Consider the following 14074-nt stretch of genomic DNA (forward strand, 5'->3'; position numbering starts at 1 on the left):
ATCACCACATGACTCTAGCAGTTGGGACCTTAAGAAAGCCACCAGATGTCATGGAACTCACAGTACAGTCACAAGAACTGACACTGTGGCCCCTTTATGCCATACAGGTGCCGTAAACATGCTATCATCCAGCCAAGAATTCCCCTGGCATCGGGGAATACTCTTGTGGTGCATGTGCTGTGTCCGGGCCCTTTGCCTGTTTCCCATTCCCAGCTTAGGGGCAGGGAAGATGTCAGAGCTCTGCTCCACTGACGTAGAGACTATTAAGAGGACTAGAACTCTAAATGGAATTAGAGCTGAGGCTGAGGTTAGCCCTGAGACATTCAGCCAGAATCAGCTCCATTACACTCTCTCCACCTCCCGCCCCCTTCCTGTGCTGAACAGAAATCTGATGCAGGCCAGAATCTGCCACAGTATATACCAAAACGTTGGACCTCATTTGTGTGTTGGCATTTAAACTCTGTCATATATATGCGCATACACTCTCATACACATACACCAGTGTAGCAACAGTATATAAATCTACAACTAAGAAGGGGCTGTTCTATAGTACATGGTAAGAAATACTGTATATTAAATTCTCTTTGTATTCCAGTGGCTACGTACAGTGAAAGTGAACTCTCCGGGGTGTTGTTAGCACAGTACTTAAAGAAGGACACTCATTTTTCTAGAGTGTGAATATCAAGCCCTGTTAGTACATATTAAATATAAATTTCAATGGCAAGCAGGCTGTGTCAACTCTCAAAGCCATGAGTAATGTGGTGACATTTAGTTTAACTGCTTAAGTGGCATTTCTGGGCTTCCAAAGTTTTTTTAATATTTGTGACATGACTACTCATTGTAAATGAAAAATGGATTGTTCTGATAATACAAAAAGGGAGGGAAGAAACTGATTTTAGCAGTTTAAAACGCTAAATATTGAGGTTCACTGATGCATCCTATTTGTGTGTTTTTTGTTTTGCTCAGGATACAAGAAAAACAATGTGGTGACCACAGGTTAATACCTGATAACGTGGGCTTTCTTTATGATCAGATCTCTTCAGGTTTTAACCTGCTTCATTTTTAATACACTTTCTAAATTCATAAGCCACTCCCAACCTCAAGGGTGTTCAGATTTGAGGAGTTGTTTAGCCCATTATGAATATGCTACAAGATATTCAGATCTAAGCCCCAAATTCAGATGAGGTTTTGGTCTCATTCCTGTTTTTAATAATAATTACAGTAGTGTGCAAATGCCAGTCACTGTGCCATTGGGCCAGTCACTGCACAAATAAAGGAACAAAAGTCTGCCTCAAAGAGTCAGAAAAGAAAATTGGAGAAGGGGTAATGATGCAAAATAACCAGGGTTATTTTAGGCACATGTTAGTTCCATTTGTATTTTCTAACAGGTAAATAAAATAATTGTTTTAGACTAGTTCTGTGTGGGAAGATCTCTGTGTAGAATAGCTTAAAAGGGAATTTTTAAAGACTAGAGAGTAAAACTTAAAAACGAAGGAGAAGTTGTTAGGTACTGTATATGGGGATTGGTCCTGCTTTGAGCAGGGGGTTGGACTAGATGACCTCCTGAGGTCCCTTCCAACCCTGATATTCTATGACAGATAATAGTCACAACTTTGGATTCTTGATTGACTAGAGTCTATCAGAGGTAAACACCTAGAATGAATCTTTCAAATTGCATTTCCATCAAGAATAAACACCTACGGCACAGAGGGAATTCAGAATTAACTCAGCTTCAAATCAAATGGAATAAAATAAGCCTAAAGGAGTCAATACACATATTTTGATTATCTGAGGAAGCCTACTTTGTATGAAATACTAACAAATGAGAGGATAATTATACTCAAACACTTCTTAAACAACCCTCCAACTGTGTCAATTACTCTTAAACTTACCCCATACCTCATTTATTGCTATACCATTTACTTACAAAAATATTAACCACCATTTAAACATAGCAATCCCCAGTGAACTAACAAAGGGGCAGAGGGGGGCAGGAACAGAGAAACTGGCTGACAGTACAGCTACACTGCAGCTGGAGGTTTAATTTCCAACTCGGATTCACAGACACACTAGCGCTGGTGGAGTTAGCATACTTAATATAACTCTGTAGCTGTGGTGGCATGGGCTGGCCGCCCAAGTACTTACCTAGGGTCTCGGATGGATTTGCACTCAGATGGCTAGCCCAGGCCATCACTTGCACAGTCCTGGCTATGCTGCTATTGTTAATAGGATAGCTTGATCAAAGCTGGTACATGTACATCTATCCAGCTGCAGTGTAGACATGCTCTAAAGATGGAGATTCAAGCCAAAGCTAACGTAGCTGAATACATCTTACATCATGATCTGAGTCTTGCCAAGCTCAAGCTCGGGTTTACTCCCCCAGTGAGAAATGTCCAAAAGAAGGACCTCTCAAGTGGGAGAACCTTCCTTTGGACATTAAGGAGAGTTTTGTCCCATGGGACCAACAACAAGAGACCGTAGCAGAAAGAGTTTAAGGAGAGAAGCAAACTGTCAGGAACCAAGTCAACTAAAGATAAACATCAGCACTTGAACTGCACCTGAAAGTGATCAGAGAGCTAGTGCAGTTACTCTGGGCCAGATACTCATATGGTTTAAATAGATATAGCTCAGTTGGAGTCTGTGGAGCTAAGCCAACCTATGGCAGTTGAAGATCTGGTCCTAAGTGCTTTTAGCAACCTGTTCCATTCAGGTTAGCAACTGCATTCTGCACCGGCAGAGTAGGCCAGATTCTGCCCTCGGTTACACTTGTGTAAATCCGGAGTAGCAACAATATACTATGTGGAGTTACTCCACTGTAACTGAGAGAAGAATATGGTACATGGAGTGCTCTTTCAAGATATGGCAATCTTTACCTGTGTGTGAATTCACTAGAGATGGGCCTGGACCAAAATCCCAGATCCAAACATTCCTGGACTTTTGGGAAGTTCAGACCCAACTTTAAACATGGCTCAGCTTTTTACAGTGGGTTATAAATAATAAATAGACTCCCAGATGTGCAAACACTTCAAGTTTTGAGAAAGTTTGGAACCTGACTCAAGCATTGTGGCTCATGCCCATCTCTAAAATATACAATGGGGACGCTTAAAGAAGTTATTTTGCTTCTACAGCTGTTAGCAGTCTGAACTGTAAATCGCCATTTAAGGAGACATCTGTGTATATAATGTTGAAAATTCTGAAAGCTTAAAATATTTAATATGCATTTGATTTGAAATATTTTTTTACAAGATATAAATATTTCATAAAGGTACAAACTGAAGGACTTGACATATGAACTTTAGTGACCAGCTAACTTCAGAATGTGAATAGTTCAGGTCCTTGCCAGGGCATTTTCAGGCAGAGCATCTTTTTAACTGGGGCACTGAGAATCTTATCTTGTCTTACCGAGAATTGGTCTTCTATGTATTGCCTTTTTGGTCTCCAGGTGTCATTTTGCTTTTCTTCTAGTGCCGTGCTGGCTTTCTTGCATCACTCACTTCAGTCTCCTGAACTTTATATACAAACTTAGCTGAAACACAGTCAAGCAACCTCAGTTCAATGTAACAGCTACTTTAAATTATTTACTCCAAACCAGAGGGTATGTTCCTTATCACAACTTGTACAGACAGACGCCTTCAGACTCAACATCCACCCTTGCAAACAAGTAGCTGTGTCAAGCATCTGTCCTCTTATCATGCTAGATGCAGCTTGAATTAGCTGAGTGATATTCTGCTCTTTGGAGTGCTCATGACATTCTCAAGGACCCACTAAGAGGAAAGAAGGAAGAAATAAAAAGTAAATTACTTTCCTTACTGGTTAATTACTGTACTTCCTACAGTACTTTGTTCTGTCATTTTAACCCACTGAACTCTATATTAGAGAATAAGATGAGCTGCTATGCACTTTTCATCCTTTTTGACCACTCCCTCTCCTTTCATCCTCTGAAGTTTCAACACCATGATTCTTGAGTCATCACTGTTACTGTCTCATTCATAATCAAAGTACAGAAATATTAACTTAGGTCCTCAGGTGTTGTAAATCAGCATATGTCCATTGACGTCAGTGGAGCTATGCTGATTAACAACAGCTGAGTACCTGGCCTGTTATTTCTGTAGCAAGGTTTGCAAGGTGTTTTACCAGCCCCTCAATACAGGGGTCCCTGCCTCAGAGTTCTTCTACTGTAAATCTATATCTTTGCAATAATTCAAGAAACACAACAAAGTACTTTTCCAACCCCTACTGCATCAACAGATAAAGTGTAGAAGTGGCTTTCTTGTATTTAGGTGTATGAAAGCTACAACTTGCATAACTCTGTACTCATAGTCTCTAGGCTTTCTTCTGTATAATGCACCTTCCGCTCCCTTGTATCCACTGAATAGTGAAAAATTTCACGAGAAGTTTCATTGCCAGCTGGAGTGGTTTAAAGCCTGCTTTAAGAAGCCAGATTTAAATATTTAATGTTTAAAAGACTACAGCATATGTCTACATGGAAAGACTCAGCTTTCATTATAAGGTTTAATACCACCAAGATATGAGGATTAATAGTATTTCCAGTGCCCACCTCTGAGTGGTTACAGCTGATTTTTGTTTTCCTTGCTGAATAAGCTGTGGCGGTGTTTTCATGTAAGACAAGATGCATTTTCCAGTAGTTAAAGGCAGCTTTTACATCAGGACACAGAGAAATCCACAGAGACAGGAATGCTACAGAAAGATCAAGGAACCAAGCATCTTTCCAGATTTCTCTTTTTTTATATAGTCGAGTGGGAGAGGATTGTTTACTTTCGCTGATAAAGACAAATCCTTTTGTATTGAAATGTCTAACCAAAGAAAGACTCAATAAGCCAAATTCTGTCCTCAGTTACACTAATGCAACACTGGAGAAGTTGCTATTGAACACTCTCCCACGCTCTCTCTAATAGACACTAATATTTCACCTTTTGGAAGTCTCTCCTCAACAGTAAGTGATGCTGAACGTGAACTGATGGAGGATGCAGTCCAAGTGCCACGTGATAATTGGGCACTTGGGGATGTGCAGTGACATGTTAGGCAAACTGTTTTCAGGGATGTCCAACTGTAGCACTGTCAAGTTATTACTAATGATATGTTATTATGGTGCACACATGTTCCTTCCGTGCTACGGTATGGTTACTTTTCAAATGGTTTTGCGGAGCAATCAGTGTAGGTACAGGAGTATGGCTGAGGGCAGAATCTGACTCAGAACTACCATGATTGTAAAACCTGTAAAGCATTGGGAGAGATGACTAGGTGAAGTGATGGTCAAAATCAAGAAATATAATCTGTTGGCTAAAGCCTGAGGTCCTTATTCAAGGCCTAAGCCTTTCAATTTTTATATCAAGAATGCTTTCTGGATTTATAGTGAGGTTCTGTCCTAAACCTGATTTCACGTTTCCCTTAACTTCAGTAGGAATTCCTCACATACAGAGTCTACAGTATTGGGCCCCGTATATATAATATGTCAGACTTTCTTCATCTGGAATTGCTTTTTGCCCGAATTTTATTATCAGAGACACAGGAGAACCACCCTTTCAGGCTCTTTTTAAACTTCCAGTGAATTGCTGACTGGTGGGTTTGTCATCAGGTAACAGGGCTGCCACTTCCTGAGCAGTCCCTCATGACCAGAATTCCCTTTGCAGCAGCTGTCCCTGTGTGCTCCCTCTTCAGGGACCCTTACAAACTCCCCCCGCGGCATCTCAGAAGTTCTACTGCCTTCTGCTTGGGGCTGGTGTAATGCTGGGAAACACTTCCAAACTGCCCCACCAATAAAGTCTGTCACTGCAGCCCAAAGGTTCACGTTTATCTCTGGCTCTTCTGCCATCCACACACAGCCACAGCCTGCTCTTCACAGGGCTGCTTCTCATGGCTGTCTCTCCCTGGAATTTAGCCTTCTGGCTCTGACTTCCTTCTCTTGCCAGTGTCTTTACTATTCTGAAGGAGAAAGCAGTCTGTATACTGCCCTCCTCCAGAGAGCTCCTCCCAATTGGCTGGAAAAGAAGGGAGTCCTGTCCAATCCTACATGACAGGGCTCCTGATCTCGGGCCCTTAATGGAATAGTGTTCTGGGGTTTCCCCTACATCCAACTCCTAATTCCCCAGGACTCCTGGCTCTCTTCTGCTGTCAGCCCATTTCCTGGGCCTTTGTTATTCCAGCTTCCTGGAATGGCATCTTCTGGCCCCCTCCACTCTTAAACGGATCACAGATTAAACTTTAATTCATTTGCTCTTGTAGTTCTCTCTATGTTGCAAAAATCATTCTGATTTGTCCCCTCCCACTTTAAAACAGTTATGTTTATCACACTGAAATTTAGTCCTCTGAGGACATTTAAGTCAGGTGATCAGCTATTATTTTTATAGCTAACAGTGGGATTTTTGGTATATTCCATTATACATACATTTACACACAACCCTTTAGATTCGGATTTATCTTGGATTCATTAATACCAGCATTTTAAAAAATATTCTCTTGCAGATTATAGAAAGGGTATTTGTAATCTTAGATATGCATTTATTAATTTATAAATACACTTTTCAAAACCCATAGTTTTACCTAGTTAAATAGACACTGTATTTTGCTGCATATATTATTTGCTTTTAGAGCCTTTTCTTACCCCACATGTACATTATCAAATTATTTAGCTGAGAATGCCAACTCCCTCCCCCAGTGAAGTCAATAAAGATTCCCATTAACTTCAGTGGGAGCAGGAGCAGGCACCATAATGAATTTTTATAGCTAAACTTATAAATCCCTTAAAGAGTAACTATTTCTAATGTCTGCACTGATGTAGCCTTATACATGACAGAACTGGCATTGTACAAGAGTGTACCACAGGCAAGTGTCGTGTATATTTGCACTTTATGTTAGCAGCATTCAAATGCACCATTTTTAAACATGTGATTTGTTATCTTTGAGGTGAGTACAGCAGCTTGCTACAAGACTGAAAGGGTTTTCGTTTCCATAGGGAAGTCAATAATTACGGAGGTTATCATTGTCGTGCTCAGAACTCATGTCATTTTCATAAATCATTCATTTCATTGTCATAAATCGTGCTTTACAGCTGCAGAATGGAAACTTATTGCTGGACATTGATGAAAATCTTGTTACAGTCACTCAGGTAAGGTTATGACACTAAAAATATGAAAGGGAAATGTAGATGAAATCACCACTAGAATTAGTGCAATTTGAAAATGTTCCATTTGGGTTTAGCTGCACCAGAATGTAGCTAATGCCAAGTACGGATAATTTAAAAAGAAATTACATAGTTGGAAAATTCATCTGTTTGGTGACCCAGAAAGTGAAACTGTTTAAAACCAATGAAAGGTAAAGATTAGCTGCCAAAATGTCTGCCAATGGCTGAAACTCCATTTATGTAAAAAGAGCTGTACTCATTTAGACCAGTAGAGAATTTAGCCCTAGCAAGGATCCAGAACTAGAACTCCTCATCCAAACAATCCCAGACTTTGTGGGATTTGAAATCCAGATTCAAATGTTGCAGTTTAAGCCTCTCTAACAAGTATCCTCAAAAGTTATTTTCACGCTCAATTACAATTTACATTTGCTGACATCGCTTTCTAGCATCTGTTGTACACAAAGTTACAGTCATGCCAATATATTGCTCTTTTTCTGGGGTCACCATGTAGAAGGGCTTATTAGAATAAACAGTAATGGCAACTCAATAGTGCTCTATCCAGCAATCGGTTTATATAGTCCCCATCGCTGTGATATCAGAGAGGCTCTCGTGAGCTCCTTGGAGTTTTACCTAAGATGAATTTCCACAGGTGCACACATCTTAAAGCACTTTGAAAAGTATCGTTATCTCCATTTTACAGAGTGACAGTCACAGAGTGGTTATGTGACCTGCTGCTGTTGAACTAAATGCTGAAACCTTGAGTTCAAAAAGAATCATTGTGTTAAATTCTCAGTTATACTTATTCTGCATTAGGCTAGAATATGAATCATGGGATTCATTCTAATGTAGATTATTCTACATTAGGCTAGATTAATATGAATCGTGGGATAAGGGTTCCATCAAAACTCCTGCCCCTTGCCCACTACACAGACTCTTCCCCCAGGCTGACAACCTGGGTAGTGCAGGACACGGTCTCACTACCTGGTACCCCTTACAGTCACTGACAGCTCTGCTTCTCACTTTCTCTCCCTTATGGTGGGAGAGGAAGGCTTGGAGGATCTTTCCCTGTGGGCAGGGAAAACCCACACGGTCTCATCTATGAAGGGACATGTACAGTTTCTTTAGAATGCTAGCAGGAAGTCAGACAAGAGGAGGCTGGGGGAGGTTCTAGCCAGAAGCTTTACAGTGATGCAGAGACAGAAGTCGTCTGGACAGGACAACCTCAAACAAGCAATTTAGAGTTCTTAGAAGGAAGTGAGTCTGTGCTATTGTCACAACCCCCGCAGCCATTGGTGGCAGCTGGTTGGCATGAAGTTTCATCTGAAATAGTTAAATTAGGAGTATCATTATTATTCAGGTTTTTCTAGACATTGCTAAGATTAAATGGTTAGCAATTTTGTGCACAGTACTAGAGTGATCTGCTTCTTCTCTTGGAGAGACTAGTTCTATAGTTCTTCTGTTAGTACCCAAGAAAATAAGTGCAGCCTTAAAAAATGAAGGGGGCTAATGCTCTCCCCATATACATGCGTAAATCCCATTCACATGACTATAATAAGAATTACACTCACACTCTTGAAAGGAAATATAGACCTTTAGTGGAAAATGTATTAGCATATCACCAAAACACAAAATGATCTATTTAACACAATACAGAATGTGAGGAGATGTGAAATAATTCATTCCTAGGCTGAGTGCCATTAATGCAGCTAGACTAATTCAAGGCAGAGAGTGTCTAATTTACTGTAGCATTGCCTCTTTTTTAAACAATACATATATAAGAAAAATATAAAAATCACTCAAACTATTGCATTTTGAATGAGTAGCCTTCCTCCTTAAAAGATCATTCGTGGCAAAAAGCTGGGAGCTGATGATATGAGGAGAAACTTTAACCTTTGCCCTCTTTTTGTTTCATGTAAGATGATTCCGAAAATAGAATGTGGCCCAATTGTCCTAAGTGCTAAGCATCGGCTACTCCCATGGCCCTATATGATTTAGGACTCAGCAGAATTCCAAGCCTATCATCAACTCTCCTATTGAATTAGAGGGCTGCAAAGTTGTCTCCAGACCTTGTGATCCCACCTAAAGTGGGGGATGGGACAAGAAACAGAGTTAAGATGGATGTTCAATCCCATTAAAATTTAAAAGCCTGATTTTTCATGTTCTTGGGCTCCAGAAGAAGCCACAGGAGAAGTGGAGGAAAGGAGGAAAACCTCATTGAATTCCCCTCTGAGCACTCCCTGTAATGTCCCTTCGGTAAGAAAAGTAGGGGGTAGATTTTAAACGCTTCCATGTGAAGCTAGGAACTGTTCTGCCGGTTTGGCTTCTTGTTTCAGTGGCCCCTACCCCTGACAGAACAGATGTGCAGTGCCATTGGCTGAGTCCCCCAACATCTGCTCCGTGGCTCTGATGGAGAGCACCCATCGTTATGCAAGTCCTAAGTGTTATTACTTGCTCTGTTACCTCCCATGCATGGAGTTTTAGGTGGAGAGCAGTGGAAGTTCCGTGGATACCTCAACTCTCAGAACCATTTGGAGTTCCCGAATATTTTGGTTCTTTTTGGTTTTAACTATGGCCCAAACTCTGTAACCTTTGCCTGTCGAATAATCTATACTGAAAACTCCCATAACTTCAGTGGGGTTACTTATTTGAATAAGGGATACAGGATAAAGCTTTGGAAGAACTACTGTCAGAACTGGGAGCTGCTCAGAGCTTTGGATTCCCACCAGAATCCTTCAAAGTGGTGTGTCTATAGATAAATTTAAAATGAAACTATGAAGATTTTTACCCTGATATTTTTCAGAGGTTGGGTGAAACAGGGGCTATCCCTGGTCTAAATTATAAGGTTGGTGGGGGAAGGCAGTTTGACTCCAGAATCTTGACCAGTAATTAATTGTTAAAGCTAGTCAGAAAATGGTGAGTATTTTCCTTGGCGAAAAAATTAAAGTAACAAAAATTCCCCCTGCCTTTTTTTGGTAATTTTCACAGGAATTTTCCAGTTTTACAATGAAAAAAAATCAAATACCACATATTTTTTTGTTGGGAAGGTTCATGTTTTCGTCAGAAAACTGGAAAAATTTTGAAAGGAACAAAAATTTTCATTTCCAGCAAATTTATTTCTCAGAAAGAAAAAAGTATCCCACCTAAACAATTTCAACCAGCTCTATTAATTGTGTATAAATTTCACTCCTCTGAATACTCATCAATTTATCATGTCATCTTGTTTTCCTAGACTGTTTCATAATGGGACAATAATTCACACTGCACAGATACAGTAGTAATCTGACTTTGTGTAATACAACAGGAAATGTGATAAGTCCCTTTAAAAATTAAATATACAAATAATTTTGGGAGGATAGTACTGCAGCAACTGATCCCACTTATGATCAGTACCTAAATACCTTCAAGCAGCTCTTTTTGATCAAAATACTTAAATTATACTTTCATAGGAGTTTGGTGCAGGAGGAATCATTAATATTATATGGCAGATGTAAATACTTGATCACTATCAAGTTTCACGCTATTTTGGCTTGTGTACTGTAGAAGACACAGTCAAAGCCAGGCTTCCTCAGAACTGCTTGGGTTTCCATGTCACTAGTGGCTCTGTCCAGTCTAAATTCATCTCTGTGAGTGCTGAGTCTGAGCTTCGGCCGATACTTTGCTCATGCAGCCACTGAGGCTGCTATATGTTATGAACGGGTTTTCCCCCTTCTGGTCCAACTGAGAGAGACCTCTTTGGTTGATCTGTTTCAAAACCAAACTCCAAATGGAGTCCCTGGTAAAACATTTCTAGCATTTAGAGCTATCCAGTCGTAATGCCTAACTGTGTCTCCCCTCATCGCCTAGGGCTCGTGCAGGCCGCACTCATCCCATGGGGAAGGGGGGGCCTCAGCCAACTCCATAGCAACATTTGACCCACTTCCCCTGGACCCCACAGAGGTTGTAGTCTGGGGCTTGAGAGATCAGAGATGGGGCCATGGTGGAAGGGTTGGGTGGCAATGGGACATACACACATCCCCTGTGCCCAGTGAAGCTAAGAGCGGAAAGAGAATATAGCCCCCTTGTGGATGCTTTCTCTCTGCCCTATCCCCTTCTGTGGTGGATCCCCCATAAGAGAGTTTCCCAGGGACTGTTTGAGCCTCCTCTAGGTTTGTGAGCCAGCCCCATGGCCTAGTCCATCCCCACGGAGGGGACAATCAAGGCATAAATAGCTTTATTTTGGATAGATGATATGAATTCATTACTTGTTTACAGTCTCGGGGACCCTCTTCCTTGATTCTCCTTAAAGGATAAATACAGATGTATTCTTCTCTTTGCAGGCTGTTACCCAACTAGAGCTTTTTGGGGACATGTCCACTCCTCCTGATGTAACCTCTCCCCCAGTAAGTACCCAGGGAAACTTGCCCTGCCTTTTTCTACCTTGCCGGTAAAAAGCAGGTTTACTGTAGCCATGTCTAGAAATGCAGGAGGGTGAGTAGCATGCACTCCAATACGAAGGATTTCAAAGTGTTTTTTCAAACAGTGGTGAAATAAAGGTGAACCAGGAAGCAAACATATTCAAAAAGGAAAAAAAATGGTTTTCTCCAATCACTGCTTGTCCCGGGGTGCTCTACTCACCGCTGGCACATCTCCTTCTGACCACGTCTGGGGATTAACTCTGCCAGGCTGATGCCTCTTCCTGCGGTTGCACACCATCACCCCCTGTCTTGCTCTCTCAGGACTCAACTGCTCCCACTTCATGGCTTGGTCCTCCAGTCCGGTCACTGTGGTTTTCCCCTGCCGGGGAAATCACATGCATCAATGTCTCTCAGGACCCACTGTCCCTCACAGTCTTCTCTTTCACTGCCCTAATGGTGCCACTTCCCCCATAGCTGGTAGGGGAACTCAGGCCTGCCCTCTACAAGGGGTTCCAGCCCAGGGACTCTACAACAAGTAATCAGGTCCTATCCCTTACCGTGTATCCCTGGGCGATTTCCTCCCTTGCCATCTGTCACCGTACAAGTGACTGCAGCCTCTCTCTCTCTCTCTCTGCAGCCCCATTGTCCTCTCAGCTACTGGGCTTTATGCAGGCCCCTCCTGTTCTTGTGCAGCTGAGCTTCCTTTTTAATTAATCCTCATTGCTCCCTGGCTCTTCCTCCAGATACAGCCAGTGCAGTTAATTGGCCTACCCAGCCACTACAACCCCTTCAGGCCTTGTGTAGGCTGAACACCCCATCGCACTGCTCCTTTGTGATGTGCAAAGGTGGCCTCAATCCTTTTTTTTTTTTTTTTTAAGAGAGATCTGAATGGTGATGTCATACAGGGCTGTAACCTGAGCTGCAGCTCCCATCACTTCCGTTTAGCAGCGGCATCTGCTGTGTGGGACTCTGTCTAAAACTCAGTTGTTTGGGAAGGAGAGCATCAGATGTGGTTACAGCTTTGAATGACATCACTCTTTGGAACCTCCAAAGATCATATCCCAGTCCTTCAGCTAAGGGAGGGAAGAAGGACCTAAAAACAAGTGAAAAACAAAAATGTGTGTGTTACTTTAAGGAGATGGAAGCCTTTGAAACAAGCTGTCTTCATTATAAAGTAGAAATAGAGAATTTTTCCAGTTCATTTTTAAGCCTCAAAACAGATTGTGACATAGGGGAATATTAATATTCTCCTTTTCCAGATAGGGAAACTGAGGCACTGTGCAGTAAGGTAACAAAGGAATTTTGTGGCACATCTAGGAAGAGAGTTCAGATCTCCCATCTTCTAATCCTTATCTTTAACAATGAGACCAGGCTTCTTCTAACATGCAGGACTTTGCCTCTAGGCCTATTGATGAACTGGAGCAATATTTAATCATTCTTCTGTAATACAGTAATTTCACCCTGTTTTAAAATCCTTTCTGCATTATTTTCTGTGTCTATTGTTTACATCAATCCTCAGTTAAACTATTAAGCCTCAGAATCACAGACTTCTATTTCTTAAGAAATAGGTGCTGTTAGAAATTTGCACGTGATACGTGATTATGCAAGTTATATTGTTCTTTTTCTTCATGGCCTAAGAGCTCTGTATTTTTTCTCTCTTTTCCTGTTGTCTTCTGTCTTATGGTGCTGATGATCTTTTTTCTGCTGCTTCTTTACATTTACATCTCTCTTTTTTTGGAGATAAAGGTGATGTGGCACCTCAGTGCATGCCAATTGCTGATGGCAGAAACAGTAGCTGATATGTCACTGTTGTATTTTATTCCTGTCTCATTTTGTAGACTCCTGCAACTCCAGGTGATGCCTTTATCCCATCTTCATGCCAGTCACTTCCTGCTAGTACAGACACGTTTGGTTCTGTACCTTTCAGCACTGCTGCTGTACCCTCAGGTAAGAACCCGATAGGATTATTTAAAGACTAATTTTAGGTCTGGTTATTTTGAAAATATTAGCTCAACTAAACTGTAGAACTCAGGGATCTGTTCTGTTTTATGTCTCAACGTCCAAAACATAAGAGTTAAAAAAAAGTTTTCCACTATAGAAATGTGAAAGTACAGCCTGTCTTACGGTAATGAACTTATTTACAGTAATGTCTTACAGTACTGTACTTCAGGACAAAGAAAATCCAAATCAGTACCAAGTCGAACCTTCAGTATATTGGGTTTGCTAACATCCAATGAAGTAAAGAAAGATCTGGGACTAAAAAGTCTCTGGAAGTTCAAGTATATAGTTTACATACCTATAAGCGATTGTTGTAATAGGAGAGGGAAAGTTATTTAGCTTTTAATTTCCAGTAATAACTGTGGACATTCTGAACTATGTACAGTAAATGATGGCACAGTAAGAAACATGAAAAATTTCTGACCATTTTTAAAGCTATTCCATGTAGCCAAAGTGTGACGTTTCAGCTAGGCTTTGCTATGTTCCTCAAAGTGCTCAAAATTCAGAGTTCGTGTAAGATTCTGCACTGACATGCAGGAGA

General features: G+C 41.1%; 1 protein-coding gene and 1 long non-coding RNA gene across 14 annotated transcripts in view; one reads left to right on the forward strand and one right to left on the reverse strand.

Annotated features, from left to right (window-relative positions):
• The window catches only part of LOC119566937, a 44854-nt gene extending 32229 nt beyond the window's left edge, over window positions 1-12625 (reverse strand). Inside the window, exons 1-3 of the long non-coding RNA XR_005226529.2 lie at window positions 12093-12625; window positions 11756-11914; window positions 3403-3764 (exon numbers count right to left, since the gene is read on the reverse strand). This is a non-coding gene — a long non-coding RNA (uncharacterized LOC119566937). The remainder of the gene's footprint in view (window positions 1-3402; window positions 3765-11755; window positions 11915-12092) is intronic.
• The window catches only part of DAB1 (DAB adaptor protein 1), a 667553-nt gene that overhangs the window by 632443 nt on the left and 21036 nt on the right, over window positions 1-14074 (forward strand). For 9 of the 13 annotated variants that reach the window (XM_043520670.1, XM_043520671.1, XM_043520678.1 and 6 more), the window contains 3 exons: window positions 7070-7126; window positions 11458-11520; window positions 13374-13482. In XM_043520670.1, the coding sequence (XP_043376605.1) occupies window positions 7070-7126; window positions 11458-11520; window positions 13374-13482 (229 nt within the window). The remainder of the gene's footprint in view (window positions 1-7069; window positions 7127-11457; window positions 11521-13373; window positions 13483-14074) is intronic. The other 4 variants (XM_037907045.2, XM_043520674.1, XM_043520679.1 and 1 more) reach the window with 1 other exon arrangement.

This window comes from Chelonia mydas, chromosome 8, assembly GCF_015237465.2.
Source record: "Chelonia mydas isolate rCheMyd1 chromosome 8, rCheMyd1.pri.v2, whole genome shotgun sequence".
NCBI lineage: Eukaryota > Metazoa > Chordata > Testudines > Cheloniidae > Chelonia > Chelonia mydas.